The sequence below is a fragment of the Pagrus pagrus genome (genome assembly GCF_965226575.1).
Source record: "Pagrus pagrus genome assembly, chromosome: 1".
NCBI lineage: Eukaryota > Metazoa > Chordata > Actinopteri > Spariformes > Sparidae > Pagrus > Pagrus pagrus.
The window spans coordinates 2,846,139-2,864,747 of record NC_140185.1 but is presented as its reverse complement, the minus strand read 5'-3'; the positions used below and the strand labels follow the sequence as shown (position 1 = coordinate 2,864,747).

General features: G+C 39.7%; 1 protein-coding gene across 2 annotated transcripts in view; it reads right to left on the bottom strand.

The window, feature by feature from the left end:
* The window catches only part of ano1a (anoctamin 1, calcium activated chloride channel a), a 71,274-nt gene that overhangs the window by 37,513 nt on the left and 15,152 nt on the right, over nucleotides 1–18,609 (bottom strand). For both annotated transcript variants that reach the window (XM_084355117.1, XM_084355118.1), the window contains exons 3-5: nucleotides 6,301–6,648; nucleotides 2,418–2,516; nucleotides 763–914 (exon numbers count right to left, since the gene is read on the bottom strand). In XM_084355117.1, the coding sequence (XP_084211243.1) occupies nucleotides 763–914; nucleotides 2,418–2,516; nucleotides 6,301–6,648 (599 nt within the window). The remainder of the gene's footprint in view (nucleotides 1–762; nucleotides 915–2,417; nucleotides 2,517–6,300; nucleotides 6,649–18,609) is intronic.

Here is an 18,609-nt window from a genome sequence, read left to right as displayed (position 1 = left end):
AGGGAGACCTGCTAGCTGTTACTCAGAGCTGTAAATATAGCTGCCCACTGCCCACTCTCTCCTCCATACATCCCAGCAGGCAGGGATTTATGCAAAGACATTTCTCCTCTCTAATCACTGCCATTTAAAGTGGTTTCACATGTTGGGACTGAACAGGAGGCATCAGTGAAGTCATGACTCCTGTCTGTAGTTAATCCAGTTAGTCACTGCTTTAGCTATTTTCAAAATCATCCAACACAGTGTTGAGAAAATGCAAATGACTTGTGATTCAGGCTAGATGTGTTTGTTTCCTCGCAGGAGAGAAAGCTGAGGGAAGGGAGCCTCAGCAGAATGCAGTAGAGAGTGTCACGCTTCAGCTTTCCTGCCATGTTCGAGTCACACAGCTTGATAGGCTTGTTTTTTGTTCCAATTTACACCTCTGTGGTTGCTACTTCTCTGTACTGTCTCCATACTAAAAGTGTGGGTAAAGCTGCCTATTACAAATCCTCCTCCTGCTCAGATGTGAAACAACATGGAACATGGAGATCAATGCTCTGAAGACAAAATGCTGAAGTTTGAGTTTCTTCTCTTAGATGTCATATTCACTGGTTTACTAACTTGCCCTTTGCAAAACAGTTTTCCAATCTCACAGAAATATTGTTCTATTGACTTCTTTGTTTACTCTGATGACAGTAGTCCAATTTAGACAACAAGCCATGTGACAACTTTCAAGGATCATAACCAAATTAAGGCACCAAGTCTTAAAGCAGAGATTTTACTCACAGATGCTGCTTCTCTCTGGAAAAGGGGTGGGAGAGAGATTTGATGCTTTGTGGCCGGTTGGCGTCGACTTTTGGGTGGAGAGGAGCTGTGACTTTGTGAATGAACAGTCGGATCTTCTCCACCAGGTTGCTGCCTTGTTTCACTTCATAAACCTGCAGAGGAGGCAAAAGAACTACATTCAGCTGGAAATGTGAGGATTATAGTTTCTTTTTGACAAATTCAAATGTCCTGTGATCTAATATTATAACTGCTGTACTTAGATGTGATCAGAGAGCAGAGGTAATCTATCAGGTTTTCCAGTGCAGCCCTTGAATGGCCAGCCAAAGCTGTCGTGGCTGGTAATTATTGAAGTTGATGGGTTTTTTAATTTAAAATTCCATTTTGCATTCCCATTGGATTTGTATCAAACTTTAACTCAAAGGCTTGTCAGAGCTGTCACCACAAAATGGCTTAATTTGGGTGTTATAACACTACATTAATGCAATAAACAGAGGAGGAGGGAAGATTCATTTTCACACTTTTCACCAGTTAGCACTGCAGCCATACTAAGAAACTAAATTCTTTCTTAAACATTTTGATGGTGTAATCTAATTGCTCTTTGTGCCTGTGTTGGAGTGCACAGAAACAAACACAGACCCAATGACCTCTGACATCAAGGAGGAAGGATGTCCAGAAAGACTAGGAACAGAACTAAGATGACTTGCCTTGTCCCTCCAACCATGGACTTTGCATTCTCATCCTTGTGTCTTAAACCTATCAAGAGTCATAAATATGTCACATTCCTCACAGAGTTGCTTCCTGTCTCTTTCTTTGCCTTCTATTCACCCTAAATGTCTGAAATGGTCAGAATCTCTTTAAATGTGTAAGTATATATCTTGTGTTTCAGAGCATGTAATCATTTTGAGATCTTACAAGCTCTTAGTGCTTTCATTGGTTCTTTGATATGACGCGTATAATAATGACGGACTGAGTGAGTTTTCAGTTTGCAAGCGCGTATACTTCAAATATTATTTAGAAATCAAATGACTTCCCTTCAAGTAGAGGCCAGTCCTCTCTCCACACAAAGCAATTAGTTAGTAATCAGTAAAAGAGCACCAAGGATCCCCTTTCTTCCAAAACACACCACTAGACTATAAAACTTTACCACACGTGCTGGCTCTTGCTTTTACGGCTTCTTCGGGCTCGCCTCTTGTCTCTTCTTGGCTCATCCTCCTGGCTTGACTCCAGCCAAATGAGCCGAGATTAATATTTGCCTAAACAAATATGTTCCTCATCCTAAAAGCCTTCTGTCTTATGTTAGGTAAAAACTATCTATCACCCTTTTTGGGCTCTCCGTGGTGAAACACCCCTGCTTGGCCATGCTGCCAACAAGCATGTACTGGATTTGGCTTTTGTTTTTCACTTTTTAACTGAGAGCTAAGCAAAGGTTCAGAATTATCTTTGAACTGAGAAGAAAGACTGCAAAGATTCCTAAAAGCCACGGGTGGTGTGTTCAAGTGCAGCTTTTGGCCAACACACGGAAAACATGAGGCAATGCAATGGTCCTCTAGAACCGCTTTGATGTTGGTGTATCAGAGCCAAAAGGGCAACAAAAGTCTACAAAAGTCAGTGAATATGCATTTGACATACTGGCAATTTAATGAACGATGTAGTACCTTCTTTGTTGGCATCTTAAGCTTCATGAACTCAGCCTCGCGACACAGAACATTCCAAGGAGCATGGATCTTCAAGAAGCCGATTCCAGGGATCTTACTCTGAAATACAACCAAGGTTTAGATATTTGAATACTATTATCTATGTCTACATGTCTACACTGCAGAAACACTGTTTTGTATTGACTTTCCAAAATGCATAAACCACCAATAAACAAAACATGTTTGGTTGACATATGGGAGTAAACATTCCAGTTGCCAGACAAGCATGTTGCTTTTCTGTTTAAAACTCTGCTGTCTCTTAGAGGTTGTTTCTGCAGCCTCTACTGTTACGTAAAACCACTCATATGCTGCCAGACTCACTTCACACCCTTCAGCTAAGCACACTGACCCGTCTGGATACAGAAATACATCATAACCAATTCAAACAAGCTGGCCTACCTTATACAGATTTATCTTGCATTTCAATGTAAAATGTTCAAATGGTGTGTTCTGTCCGCTGATAAGCAATGTCTGGTGAAGTTGAACAATTGTGAAAAAGGGTTGCTGCAGCAGGAGCACAATACAACAAAGATAATAGGAATATGGCAAATGGGGTTTATATAAACAGGTAATATGGCATAATTATTAGGATTTCAGATTCTGGTTGATGAACTGATTAGTTCAACTTCAGTTTAATTTTGCATCTGAAAAAAAGCCATTATGGGCATGTCTTTAAAGGATAAATGCAGTCATGGTTTATCTGTTCTGCTCTTATTTAAATTGGGGTAACAGTGGGACTCTGAATGTGTTTGTGTTTATTTTAGCCTTTCCAAGAAAGATTAATTGAACTTAACCCACAATGTCCGACTTTAACTGAACATTTTGTGCAGAAGGAGAATGTGTTTGGAACAAAATGGATCACTTTTGCTTCTATGATTAATAACTGTTGTTGTGGGCTGTAATTACCTGACAATTTTATGATTATTACTACAATTAGTAATTATCTTATTGATTCCCTCACTAATTAGTCTTGTGTCTAAGCGTAGGCCTAACCATAAGACTGACTGACTACTTTATTCCACGCGACTTCATATCCCACTGGGAGCCTTTCAGAAGCGGAGCGTCATGCTTGCTTGATATTGTTGACTCAGACTGTGCTGATTTTGTCATTTTTCAACCTTTAAGTGTGTTTATTGTTGATATTTTCAAATTTGTGGTGCCATAGATCATAAATCTGTCTGCTTCCGTCCAAAATAGACTTTCCCCTTGTTCTCCGTGGCATGGAGCAGAAAGCCACGTCCAGAGCATTGTCTAGGATGGCCACGATCAGCCCGGGTGGCCATGCATATCATGTATCATGCCTTACGTACCTACCCACTGTCTGGAATTATCATCATCTAATCACATGTTGAATATTAGTTATTACACTGTCAGTTGCTAAAATACTTCATGAGAACATATGAAGAATCAAACTACTTCATGTCAAAAGTTTGCTCAAAAAGTTTTAAGGAATAACTCACTGTGGGAAGAGTTAATTTATCCATTCATGAAAACAAATTGTGTTCATGGCTCCACTCACGTAGCAAATACACAGCAATGACACAAGAGCTATTCTAGGAATATAGTCTAGCACATCTTTGTTTGGATGAGATTAGATATAAAAATAAATACATTGATGTCAAAGTAATGCTCTGGAGTCAGTTCAAAGACGTGGATTAACTAAAGAAACAATTAGTTGACTGTCAACGACTGTCGACTTAGTTCAACTTAGCTCAGTCAGTTCTTCCCTTCTTCTTTAAATAACATCTAAAGATACAGTATTTTATGTTTATGTTATCATATCATTAAAATATAAACCAACATCCACTCAGGGGTTTCCAGTCTAATGACTCTTCGTCTTGTTACCCATAATCCATTCAGTTCCCATTAATGTCTGTCATCTTACTCATTTAAGTGATCCTTGGTTTTTCTATTTTTCTGATATGTCATTATCTGCTGTCCTATACTCACACACACACACACACACACACACACACACACACACACACACACACACACACACACACACACACACACACACACACACCAAGGCCCATCTTCATGCTGAGTCCATATGTACCACATAATGAACTATTCTTATCTACTTTAATACAGCTTAACCTCCGGGTTGACAATGATCCCGACCACACAGGTCTTCCTGAATAGGAATAGAACAGTAAAATTCAATGCATGTTGAATGGTTGGCATTCTTGTCTGACTTTGATCCTAAATGTACTTGAAGCATGAGTTCATTACTATAATAGCAGAGTGATGTCATATTGATCTGTTAAGAAGTTTTCTCACACACATCCATCTTCCAGTGAGAGCCAGTCCTGTCGCGTCTCCACTATCACTCACATGACCTGAACCTGTCTTGTGATCGGCTGCGTGTTATCTTGCCCAATCTTTCTTCTTCTGGCACAGGAGGTCTGTCAAGTTTTGGATTTCTATACATCCTGTAGAAGCTGTGTGCATGGGCCTGTTTTTAGAGTGATACTCGCATTTAAAGAGTTCAGTCTTTTTAGCTAAATGGCTTCAAGAAAAAACACACAGAAAACTCTTATATAAGCTGTAAACATAAGCATGTCTGGCAAACTAGCTTACTGCCTACAGTAACTGAGTGTGTTACTTCCAAGGATAAGGGGCACATTATTAACTAACTGCATTAGTTTGTCAGGTTGCAGTTTAAAAAAGGGCCTCATTAATAGCAAGCGCTATTATTAAAATGTGTGGAGGCCAATCCTGGGTACATGGGAAGCACGGAAAATATGTGTGGGACAATCTAAGGGGGGTCTGATGTCCTCCCCCAGAAAATTTTGAACAGAGTAGATGTTCCTGTATTCTGGTGTCATTAAACAACTGGTTTGATATCTGGCTATACTAGCATGAGAAAACTTATGGGTGCATTTTGTAATTTCATCCAGAGGAGGTGTTTAGCCCCAGGTCACATATTTAAAATGTTAAAAAGCTCAAAATACAGAAACTGGTTCAATGATTAATTATAACCACTCACTGTTCATTCAAACTCGAGGTGTGACCGACTTAAACTCAGCTGCCTAGCACCTGGGCATCAATGACTAGCTAACTTCAGCGGTGAGGTTGTGTGTGTGTATGCACGTGTGTGTGTGTGTGTGTGTGCATTCTATGTGACAATCAAGATTAGCATTTGGTATGGAATTGAATTGATTAGGGCATTTTGGATTAGTTAGTGGAGCTCTGACATCGTACTGAAAAGAATGGTCAGACTGATGCATTTTTAACATGGTAAAAGTATAGGGTGGTCTAAACTTTAATTTTACTGTCCCACCCTCATATAATAGCTGTGACACACATACCTGGATGCCCTCAGAGTTTAGGCTAACATTAGCAGCTCTGCCCTGCTGTTCATTAATTTTGGGGAGGTTTAGACTCCAGCAACTCCAGCCAAACGAGCCGAGATTAATATTTGCCTAAACAAATATGTTCCTCATCCTTAAAGCCTTCTGTCTTATGTTAGGTGAACACTATCTGTTTGAAAATATGAGCAAGTATTTAAGCGAAGCATCCAAAGACATTAATGCTCGATCAAAATAACGTATCATTTCTGATTTTTCTGACTCCAATGACACTTAAAATAGTAGGAATAACTTGTTCTACGCTGTAATACAAGAACATTGCTGTTTTTTCATTTCCATGCCATTTACATGTAAAAATCAAGAGGTGAGGGCTGACCTGACTGGGACCCGCAGCTTTATCCTCAGTCTTTCAGCATGGAGACATTGTTCTTAAAATGACTAAGAACTTTAAGTGGTAAATTTACCACTGTTATCGTTGTAAGCTTCATAGGTGCATGATAGAGTTGAAAACATTGAAGCAACCCCCTCACCCCTTCATCCTTTTCCAGCTCCAGCCCTGTCTCCAAGAGATTTTCCTCAAACTCCTCCCGCCTGAAGCGCTTGTCATCTTCATGGTAGTCAGCCCGTTGCTTTTGGGCAGCAATCTCTGGGTCTTCTTTTGGCTGCAGCGGTGCTCGGCTGCTTCTCATGCTCATACTGCGCCTTAGCCGCCGGATGAAGTTGTTGTCCCCGAACCTGGACGACTGCCGCCGTATGCTGCCGGGCTTCTGGATGTGGTATGCCAGCACATAGTCCACCCGCCGCTGCCCATCAGAGAAGTACGGGCCTAGTCGTGGATACAGAGGTGAGCCATCATCTGCATAAAGATTTTTCATTGGCTAGAAGGGAGACAAACAAAGAGAAAATAACATGGTAACATTAGTACAATTAAGCCCAGTCGCCCAACTCAACTGAAATCTACATAAGCCTTGATAGGCAAGTATGAGAAACAACTGTGGTGATCCATTTTCTAAATCTGATCTGATGAAGTGATATCCTTCCTGCGTGTTTGGTTTAAGAACAGGTGAAAAATGGTTGTGAAGGACAATCTTATGAAGTTCCTTAAATACTTTTTAATATTAATATTTAACCCTCTTTCACAGATGGAAAAAAAGTTGCAAGATTCATATCTGGCTTTCATCTGTGAATAAAGGTTAAAAAAAATGTTTTGGCAGTAGGTTTTTCTTTTGTCAGACAAGTGTTTGTTTTTGTAATACTCATTTCAGCCACAAGAGGCTAATGGCTATCCCATTTTCTAAAGAGGACTAATAGCAAATGAGTTTTCTAAGGTTTTCATTTGTCAATGCACTGTAAACAAAAGGTAAATACATTGTGTGTTAGCAAGTTATGTCGAAATACTGTCATGTCTTTCTTTTAGCTAGGAATGTATTTTAATATAAATTATTTTATTAGGGGATTAAGAAGTAGGGCAGGGGCAATTGGCCCATCCACTTTACTCCCCTGGTTACAGGACGGTCGGTTTGTCGGTCTGTGGACAGATTTTGTAAACACGTTAACCATGGGCACCTTGTTAGAGAAAGGCTAGTTGTGTACTCACAATGATATGGATTTATCCTCTGTGAAGCTTAGTTATGCTTTATAAATACCAATGAAATCCCAATCCAATGGCCAGTAGATTTGAATTTACATTTAATTTGTGCATTGGTGTCAGATTATCAAGAATGTCTACACCAAACATGACGATAACCTGGCCAGTAGCTGAGGTAATATCTTGCTCTGGACAAAATGAAAACACAAACAAGGATGGAGTCTGAGTGGCAGAGTGAGAGCACTGTGTAGGGAGGGGGAAGTAGACGGTTACTATTCATTCTCTGCAGTATATTTACCCAATGGTTCACTGAACTAATACACTTCTTGGCACCGTAGCCTTTTATACTTACAATGTAACACAATTTACTGTCCCGGAGATATTCGCTGGAGACCAGAAGAGACAACATAGTGTCTAACATATGCAATATCTTGTTCAAGAGAGTGCAACATACAACAAACATGCTTGTACAGCTCAATCATATTGTTTGCTGTGTAATGAAATATTTAATTTTCATAGCAAGTAGTGTCTACAGAGTGATATACTGTACATCTTTCACCATCTATTTTTTGTTTTACAATTCCCAATTGTACTGAATTAGTCTTGTCCTTCTACCACTGTGACATTATAAAGGCCTTTATTCCATGGTCTGGGTGAATACTCGATTCTGATTGGCTAACTTTTGATATATGGACACCTCTGGAACTGCTGGCTGAACTGTCCATAACAAGTAGTGGATAACTCATAAAAAGGTGAGTAAACCCTGTTTGATTTTAAAAAGCTGGGTAAACTGACTTCATGTGTGTTTACTCCCCACTACAGCCTGCTACACTGTCCCTCTGAGCTGACTGTATCAAGTGCTCTTCTTACATCCCAATAGTCATTTAACTCACTACTTCAGGCTGCAGCCGGCCACTCATTTTTTCATGAATTTTCTTTTTTATTGTTTTGGGGATGCTGACATGGTTGGTTAACTAGCTTGTCTTGTTGCTAAACATGCTGTCTTGTTGTTAAAGATGCTGTGAAATTATATTTACTGTGTGTCGACCGTACACAATGGTAATTAATTTGAATCTTGCGAGCATAACGTTAGCTATCTTGCTAATAGCTGAGATGAAGGGTCCAAAGAGCTATTTATTTGTAGTAGACATTCCCATTACATAAGAACCTTATGGGAATGCAATGGTTGTTTCAGCTATTAGTCCAACTCTGAGGTGCTGTTAGGGAAACAGAGTTACTGCTTGTGAAAAACTTTATATTTTGATCACAAATATTTACACAAATGGTCTTAATGTTTTTTTCTTTGGCAAGTGACCAATATGAGTGGGATATTGCCCTTCAAGGTGTCCATAATCAGGAATTACAAGCCTCCACGTTGCCCATTAATTCCTGATAATGGACACCCTGTTAGGCATTATCCCTTACATAATATAATAAAATACAGCATCCCTGCACAAATGTGCTCATCTTGTTGCATCAAGAGAACAAGAAGCCCTAAACCAGGTAGTTGAATACTTAAACCAACAATATGTAACTTTTTACCTTAAAACAAAACAGCTTCAAAATCATTTTAATGGTACAGTATCTTGTAACAGGGTGAATGGTGTCTCTGTCTCAGCCCCCCCATCACTTGTTTCTGCACTATGTAACTTCAGTGAGAGGGTAGGATGACAGCATTACGCATGTGTTTACTTCACGATACAAGTTTTCAAGACATAACATTGTTATGATGTAATGAGTCTTGTTTGTAGTTAGTACCTACGTGACGTTACACACCTTTGGGGGTGCCAAATCACACAAAATGTCAATTTCTACATAATATTGCTTTAATTATTATACCCACAAGCCCTTTCAAGTCTTCCATTTTAGTTAGATGCTCAATAACAGACAACTTTCACATACCGTAATTTAAAAACCAACATGGTTTGATATTTGATTTACATTAATTAGCATTTTTGAAATGCATCATTTCTAGATGAAAGGCAGACATTTGGACCTTGACCATATGTATAGATATTATTCAAAACATAACAATTTCCCCTAGGATTAAAAAAAATTCTGTGCACACAACCTTGATTTTACAAACAGACGAGAATCCAAAATGAGTCCAACTGCAGTAAGTGGCCATAAAGTCTAAATAAACAATTTCAAATAACAGAGAAGAACATTCTGTGAACTAATTTTCCTTTAGCGACAGTTGCTTAAAAATGCGATCAATAGTAGTTATTTATTTATTTGGTATTTGACATTATTATGACACCTATATCTTTACTTTTATTTATTTAACACCTTTCTGGCACACGGCTTAGCAGTGCCAACCAAATGTGAGCAACCTGGTATTCTGCCCTTACTTTTGTTGCAACAATGTGCACGCGTGAAAAGAGGTGCTCACATCGTCACTTCCCAAACGTTGAAGACACACCTTCAAGTGGTTAGCCTTTTGTAAGGGAAATGCTAATCCTGGGCTCAAGTGCCGAGTCAAACCGAGTCAGGCTGAGCCAGCACGTGTCGGGAAAAGGTTATTATTCACTCTGGACCACCTCTGCTGTGCCGTAACGTTGCATGAACAGGGACTTTTAATTCATCTTCTGAGGCAGCAAACACAACATGCGTCGTTTCAGTCACTGTGACTACTGCAAACTGAGCCTATATACAAACTTTATGGCTGATTACAGTAATAACAGCATGCACTTTTCTATGACTGTGGCAGTTTTCAGATAATGTTGTATCGCTTAGCTTCCTACACTGGCCCTCCCGTTGTTTGTCCAAACTGGGGGCATGCCAACAGCAGTCTAGGCCTACTGTAAGCTCTGTTTTGGCTGTCTACTTTTCTGTTTTTAGAGCACAATGTGTGAAACTATTTTTCCGTGACTCACTTATTACTCCGACTATTGCCTGCTGCTTCCTATGTGTGTGTGTGTTTCTCACTCAGTGACTTGCATTGAACCCCAAGCCCCGCCCCCCGCACACTGTTGCACAGAGCAGTCTCAGCTTTTTTTAAGACATGTATCAATATTGAACATGTCCGGTATCCGAATTGGACTACACTTCTTTGGCCTCAACAGCAAAGCTGCCAAGTGTGACGGCAGGCAGGCAGACAAACAGACAGCAGAGAAGCCTTGCATTATGGTTAGATTGAGTTAGAAGCAAAGTGCCTATCTGGTATCCTATCGTGTTTTGCCCACCCCTCATGTCTCTGAATGGTTTGGCCAGCCAGTGTATATGTTTTTGTCATTATTTGAATCAATTTTATTAACAGTCAAACTTTCTTTGCTTTGCCGAAATTGTATTTGTATGCTTTGGCAATATAGTTCTTATAATTTCCGTGTTAATAAAACTCCATAGAACTGAAATTAATAGCAAAAAAAAGATATGCTGTAACAGGCAACCACACACTGAAATAATCGTGCACAAATGTAATCATAATCATAAAACAACTTAACAAATGAAAACAAAAACATAACAAATGTATTATGTATTATTGGAGTTATGTGTGTGGTTTGTGCAGGTGGTGTTGCCGTACCTAACGAGATAACGGACACACTCACATGTGCTGCTCAACACTCACATCGGGTAGGGACAGGGACCCTGCTCTGCCTCCTGAGCTACAGCCGTCCCAGTACAAGCAATCACATTAGGCACTGCCTGGCTGGCTTATATAAACTTTATGGGGAAGAAAAGTATTTGGAACAGTAAGGCAGTGGTACTAGTTTGGCTTCAGCTTTACAAAGTGACATTTTTGGCCCTTGTCCATTATCTTCATTCTGTATGATTGCTTATATGACTGGCATAATGCATGTGGGATTAGAGGTTTTATATGATGAACAGATTTACAGCACAGAATGCACTGTCCTATTCTCCTACTACACTGAATCCACATTCATGATTGTCATTTCTGTTACAACACTGCAACACACTGGAGCAAAACCAACAATGTTGATTTTTTCTTTTCTAGATTTTTTTTTCTGATGTGATCTTGTGCCATTCTAAAAAAACCCTAAGTCTGACCTTGTCCAGTCTAATCTAACTGATTAGAACTTAGTGTATTAGGCTGCCATTTGCTTAGGTAACCAGGGTAATTGTAGGCTTACTAACCCAGTATGTATGTGTATGCTGCCATCTGACAAAACTGTGATACACACAGTGATTAAACACACAGAGATCTTCGGCTGGTTTAAAGGCCAGCTGTTTATCACAATGTATTAACTCTAACAGATTAAGTCCTTGTTTTGTTTACATTACATGAAAATATATTATGCTTGGGGGAAATGATGTCATTGTGGCTAAAAATAGCAGAAGAACATAACAGGGAAAAATAGTACATACAAAAACAAACAAATGTGGGCTTATATAATGATGTTAACCTATTTATGTTTTAGAGATAATGTTTACCATCACTAAATTAGTTAAGCATGTTAGCATGCTAGCATTTGCTAGAATGTTCAACCAAAGTAAAGCAAACTACAACAGAAGTAAGGCTGCAGGTATGTGGTGATGGATGAATTAAAAACTTCACCACAGTTTAAATAATTCCTCTGAGTGGGAACATGATTGTTCTAATTTAAGTGAAAATCTATTCAATAGTTGTTGATGCATTTCAGTCAGGACCAAAAGTGTCATTTTGGTCCCATGGGATCAAATATTTTGTTAGATATTTCAGTCTGGACCAAAGTGGTTGACTAACCAGTGTACTGTGTGTACTGCTGTTGAGGCTGCTGTGCCCTCCAAATCAAAGACACAGCTGGATATGTAACTGGTCAAAGACAATATCGCCCTCGGGTGGGTTGAGAGGTTTTCAACAGACCTGTATATGCAAATGAACAATGTTAAACTTCTCCATTTTGCCTGCATCCAGAGCCCCTAGTGCTTAATGATGCTGTGGGTTTTCTAAATTTTAGCTTCAGGGAATACCACAGCCCTTTTTCTCTTTTTTTGCCTCTCCCCAATACAAAATTCTGGGGACTTCTTTAAAGCTTTATCCAGGCAACATATGATAAAGCTGCCATGGGAAGTCTGCCATGTGTTGTATACAATGAGTACTTGTTTTAATCAATATTCCTCTATCACAGTAACAACAAACCAAACAACATTAATGTCTCTGACTCTGCAGTTCCCTCAGCTCGACGGGCTATTTTGCATCTTTCAGGTCAGTGCTGGGGTTCTGTTTCACCACTCTCAGACAGCTGTATTCAAAAGCTTTGGAAAAAAGCCACTGTACACTTCCTGACAGCACCAAACATCAGACAGACACATTTGGCAACTAGCTGGTAAACATAGGTATACTATATAAGCAAATAAACTATGTAAACAAAGGTATGGATAGGAAACTGAAAGTACAGTTGCCTACAATACAGCACTTAGAATATGGATAGGTTCTGAGTCAGTCTGACATAGGTGTCCCTAATAAAGTGGCCAGATACTGTATGGGAATTTGTGACCGCATTAAGAGCAGCTCTTATCCAACAGTGATGTTTACATAATGATAGAGAGACAATTACATGGCAGTTTATGATGAAGTTCAGAAAGTCACCTGTCAATAAAGGCATCATAAACCCAGACTTAATGGTGGTGAATTGCCTTTATTATCCTAGATCAACAATGAATACAATCATCTATTATTGACACAATAGGCACAGTGCTCAAATGAAAAGCGTTTTTCCTCTTTCAGCCACCAGAAGTACCTATTACAGTCTGTGGTTGCTTTGTGTTTGTCTGTAAGAGCAAGCATCATAAGGGCTTATGTATGTGTGTGTATACCGTATATAGCCCTCAGCCTCATCTTTCACATTCACACTCATCTTCCTCATCTTCTCTCTCAACAGGAAGTAGTCATAGCTCCAAAGGTCAGAGGTCGCTTCTCAGAGGGCGCATGAGGATGTGGTGATATAAGCATCATTCACCAGTAGGAACTCTTTTCTCACCGAGCCAGTGGGAAATGGGGTTCTTTTCCCCACTGGGCCTCCACGTACACACAGCCACCCAGCACACCCACCCACCCGCCCAGCCACACACACACACACACACACACACACACACACACACACACACACACACACACACACACACTTCTGAGCCATAACAAGCTCGAGACTGAGGCAACCCAGCAGTTTCCAAGTCAATAATGATTTCCACAAATCCATGCACGTTATCAAATTTGAATTTAGTAACCTATAAGGCCACAGTGTCAATAAAAAATTTACACACTTCTCCAGAGCCGATGACGACAAAGGTCAGTGGCAATAATAATAATGTTTTTTTCACTTTATACTAGGGTTGCAGCAATAAACGATTTTCAAGGTATACTGCGGGATAACTCAATCACCTTTCTACCTACATCAGACCAAGAGCCTGGGCATTATTTCTGATGAACAAGCTAAGTTTTAACAGGCAGGTCAATTCTGTGGTCAGGTCCAGCTATTTCCAACTCAAAACCATTTCCAAAATCAGACAATTCCTTACATCCTCTGATCTAGAAAGAGTCATCCATGCACTAATATCAACCAGGCTGGACTATTGTAACTCCCTCTACTAGAGATCTCCCAGGCTAGCATTTCCTGTTTACAACTTGTCCACAACGCTGCTGCCCAGTTAACAAGGTCCAAGAAACACGATCATGTCACCCCTTTTCTTGCATCCCTCCACTGGCTCCCCATTCAATTCAGGATTATGCTGATTGTGCCCCACACAAAGAAAAAGAAGGCTGGGCACAGGGCTTTTTCTGTAGCAGCTCCATGGCCAGTAGATAGGCTGAGACTGTTGATGCGCTTAAGATGCATCTCAAGACCCACGTTTAGTCTCTGGCTTTTAAATGTATTGAATTAGTTTTTATTTTTTCAGACACATTGGGTTTTTTTTATGGTTAAATTGTTTTGTTTTTATCTTGCTGTATTTCCTTGACATATACTGTGCATCTACATGGTTTTATGATTGCCTGCTTCTATTCTAATTTGTGTCTTCCCATACACATGCAGTATGTGCCTTTATGCCTGTATGTATATACATGCTATATACTGTGCTATATAAATGAAATAAACTTAAAACTTTTATGAAAGTTGTCAGTTATCAGACCATGTACATTTGCTTATGTTCAATGTTGAATTCCGGCCTGTTTGTGTTATTAAAATCTAGAATTACTGCCTGGGGGTTATCTGCCTCTGTCACAAGCTTTGACATATCTGTATGCTGTAACATAATAATGTAATAGCTACAGTACATGTTTGCCCACAAACAGCGACCTTGTAACTCTAGATAATTCATAGACCTCAAAGGACGACTATTACTTCAACAGAAAGCAGAAGGGATATCTCACTGGGATATCACACTAAAATATTCTGGAATACTGGCATGGCTAGATATCACAACATGTAATTGAGGAACTTTAAAATAATATCTAGGAAAAAAGACACATTACATTTTGCTGCAAAGCAGAAGTATATTTGAGAACCAAACTTCCTCTGAGCATAATTCCTACAACATAATTAGTGCCTTGCACGGGTGACCACATTTAATAATACAATAATGCAAATCAATTATCTTGTCAATTTAGAATGAAATAAATGTTCTTTTTATCACAACTAATTGATCTTAATTATCTTATCTTTAGATCACACATTTCACTTTGATGTTTAGGACAAATTGTCAGCTACACAACACATCTCACATATCTAACTTTTCAGGCAAATTACTATGACAATGACTGAGCACATTCATGCTCCAGGAGAAACAAACACTTTGGATTTTTAATAATCCCATCAGCTTTCCTCTATCACCACCTTAAGCACAAACATGCACTTTAAGACCCACTATTGGAAAGAGTGTAAAATTGCTGGTCAAGCAATGTTTTGGTCAACATACCTCACTTATTGTGAGGTATGTTGTACGTTGGAGCTGTTAAGTTTCAATTGTGAGGGTATGAAAATAAGAATGCTGTTGTGATTAAGGAGATGTGCTGAGCTGAAGGAATATCCTTCACTGTAAGTGCTGCTCTTTTCACAGTCTGTTCACTGCTGCTGAAGCTCATTGTTCAAGAGTTCTGTTTCTTTTCACTCAGATGTTTTCCTCATTTAACATGTGAACCAATTACTTCCTGTTCCCCTGATACTGGGAGAGCTGGATAGAGCCCATAACATCAGGAAAATTCATATTCATTCATATGAAAATGACAATGACAAGTCAAGGTCATTTTGTGAATACAATAAAAATAGAAACTAACAAAGCATAGCAAATGTAGCATGAAGGCCTTTACACACTGAGGGCATTTTTTCTGTGCGAATCGTTCCCACGTCAATGTTGTTTTTGATCTGTTGTTTTAGTCATGACCACTTCACAGAAAGAGAGGAGTACATGGCAAAAAAGCTATATATTTATTTTTTTTTGGAGGAAGGTCGATTATCGAGTATTGAAGGCATCGACCAATTATGTTGTGTCATGTTTGTCACGACCCTGTATTATATGACCAATTATACATAATTATACAAACAAATGTTACTTGATGATGAGTGACCTCAATTGCTCCCTGCACAGACAGACTGCTATACAGTATATGTGGGATTTACCGAGAACTGAAGCTGTTCAACCCATCTGTTCTCTTTTAAAATCCACCAGACTACTTTGATAAAGGTAAAGTTTACCTCACAGTTTGTTTGTATCTTTAGTGTTTTAATGTATTAATACATCTCAATGGACTGGAGCCTTAGGACAGGCAGCTGAGATGAACCTGGTTAATAACAGGCTGGATACACTGGATGTTTGTGCAGCGCTGCTGCGTGGCGTTACGTCTTGCTTTTCATTTTGGCGTCCATGTTAACAGGTAAGACCAGTCACAGGCATGTCAAGCTTGGCTGCTGCGTTGCTTCATTTTCAGGCTGGGCACAATGGATGTCTGTGTACTGAGTGGGGGCTGCGTTGCTGAGCTGCTGCTGCTCTTGCGCGTGTTTGTGTTCACATAGGCTCCTGCCTACACTACCCGTTTACATGGAGTTGGCCTTTGATAATTATCAATAAATATGCTGCCGTGATTTCCCTTTATCCCCTTTGAGGGCGAGAATGTGGGAGGGGAAAAGACAGGGAGGGAAGGAGGGAGAGAAAGTGAAAGAAAAGTGAATGTGAAAGAAAGATAGCGCACAGGAAAGAAACTGCCCATCACCTGTTGTGCGTATTCTCTTCATGTCTGTGACATATTCTACACATACATACATTAAAACTGTAGTGACATGCTGGTATTTTGCCCACATGACTGTCTACAGGTCTATTTTTGCCGAGTACCGCACACATGTTGCAGTAGAAAGAGGCGAGACTCTTTACATCACGCGACACAGCAGCCTCACTTTATCTGTCAGCGAGCCAGGCAGTGCTGCAGTATGCCTATGGCCCTCTTGGAGCTCTGCGAGCTGGCACCATTTTTTTCACAGTCCCTGTCCTGCTTGGTCTACAGTAAGTACCATTTAATAATAATATACCTTTGCCACAAATTCACATATTGACATTGCAGCTGGTGTGCATAGTTTTGATGTGAATATTTGCAGACTAGTATTACACATTTTCATCCTGTTTAATATTTACCTGCTTATCCCTGCTGCGTAAAGGCCTTAAGTTTAAGTTGTTTAAGTTAACATTGAATTAACAACAGTTGTTGGTTGGCTATTTGAAATGATTTGTGCACTAAATTAATTTGAGTAGTCCCCGCTGTTGGCAATGTGTATGGACAACATTTCCATTAAACAGACATCTCGCATGCAGTACATTACTACTCACAATACAATCACCAGAGCATGTTTAGAATCACTTAATTCCAGCAGCATAGCATAGCATAGCATAACATAACACAAAACAGAATCACAACCCAGGGGTGGCGTGAGTAGAGCCTGCATGTTGGCCTACATGTATGTCCTCCTGACCATATGTTAGTCCTCATAACACAACAAATCCCTTGTCAGCAGGGAACAAAATTGATGCAATACTCGAAGATACAAATGCTGTCAATGGGAGACCTCTTCAGGAAATCATTAGATTTTTATTGCTCGACACGTTGCTGTGTAAGCAGGTACATAAACTGTTGTGTGTAAATGTTATATTAGCACATCGACTGTGTGTACAGTGTGTGTCAACAACATATTAATGAATACTTTTCCCTTACAGACAATAGATTTAAATTAAAATTCTTCTAAGCAGTCTCCCATGGATCCTAAGTATTTCTTACAAGACTACAAGTCCAAGCAGGGAGGTGAATTTATTTCTCATGATAGAAACTTTACCACCCACTGAACTGAGAGGCTGAACTAATGAAATGCAAACATGAAAAGGTAAATACATATGTACATGTAATTTACAGTATGCATTGATAGATTAGACTTTATTTATCTTGCAAAACTGTGACTCTGAACCACGATGGAGAGACCTCTAGACCCAAGTTAATTTAGCCTCATAACAGTGATGTATGCACTCGCATTAACAAGCCTTCAGACACTGGCAGTGGGTTGCCCTTTTACATGAACAAAAGATACTTTCCTCTTCAGTGGCAGTAAACACAACACATGATCAAAGGAGGGTTAAGACTATGTTCTGACATGCCCAAACACACAGCAGGAAGGCCTCTTGTAGAAGATACGCTAGCTCAGCTACAACACAGGCACCCACACAGGAACTCTCTTAAATGGGCATGAATGTGTCTGAAGTAACTGTCAAAGCGACTATCACTGGGCACCTGTTCATGCCTACACTGAGTGTTAACAGTGAGTCAGTACCCCCCTGCTCCTGGATTGTCACCTTTCATAGCCACAAGACACCGCAACACAGAGATATTTCCCCCCAGCTCCCATGTTACATTTTCACTGACAGGAGGTTTTCTATTTATCTACACCATCTAGACACACAACTCATGTTTACTTTGTTTTGGAGTTCATTATCAGCATTTATTTCTAGTGTCAACCCCTATAGCACAACTCACTAACTCCTTGCTGTGGACATCCAGCAGATTGGATTTAATTTGAAAACACTGTGTCTGCCCATGTGCCCTGTTTCATGTGTTACTGATTGTGCTGTGGTACTGTAAGTGTAGCTGCAGCTCCTTTAATTTGTCATTAAATAATTAACACCTTTAATGTGTCAATTCTCTGACCTGTTTTGTTACTGCTTCCCTTAGGGTACCTAACCCATCAGTTTGGTTGTGGGTTTTATCATCGCTATGCTGATCATACTCAACTCTACTTATTTGTTACAGCTGAGACACAATACTGCATGAGTAGCGCACTAC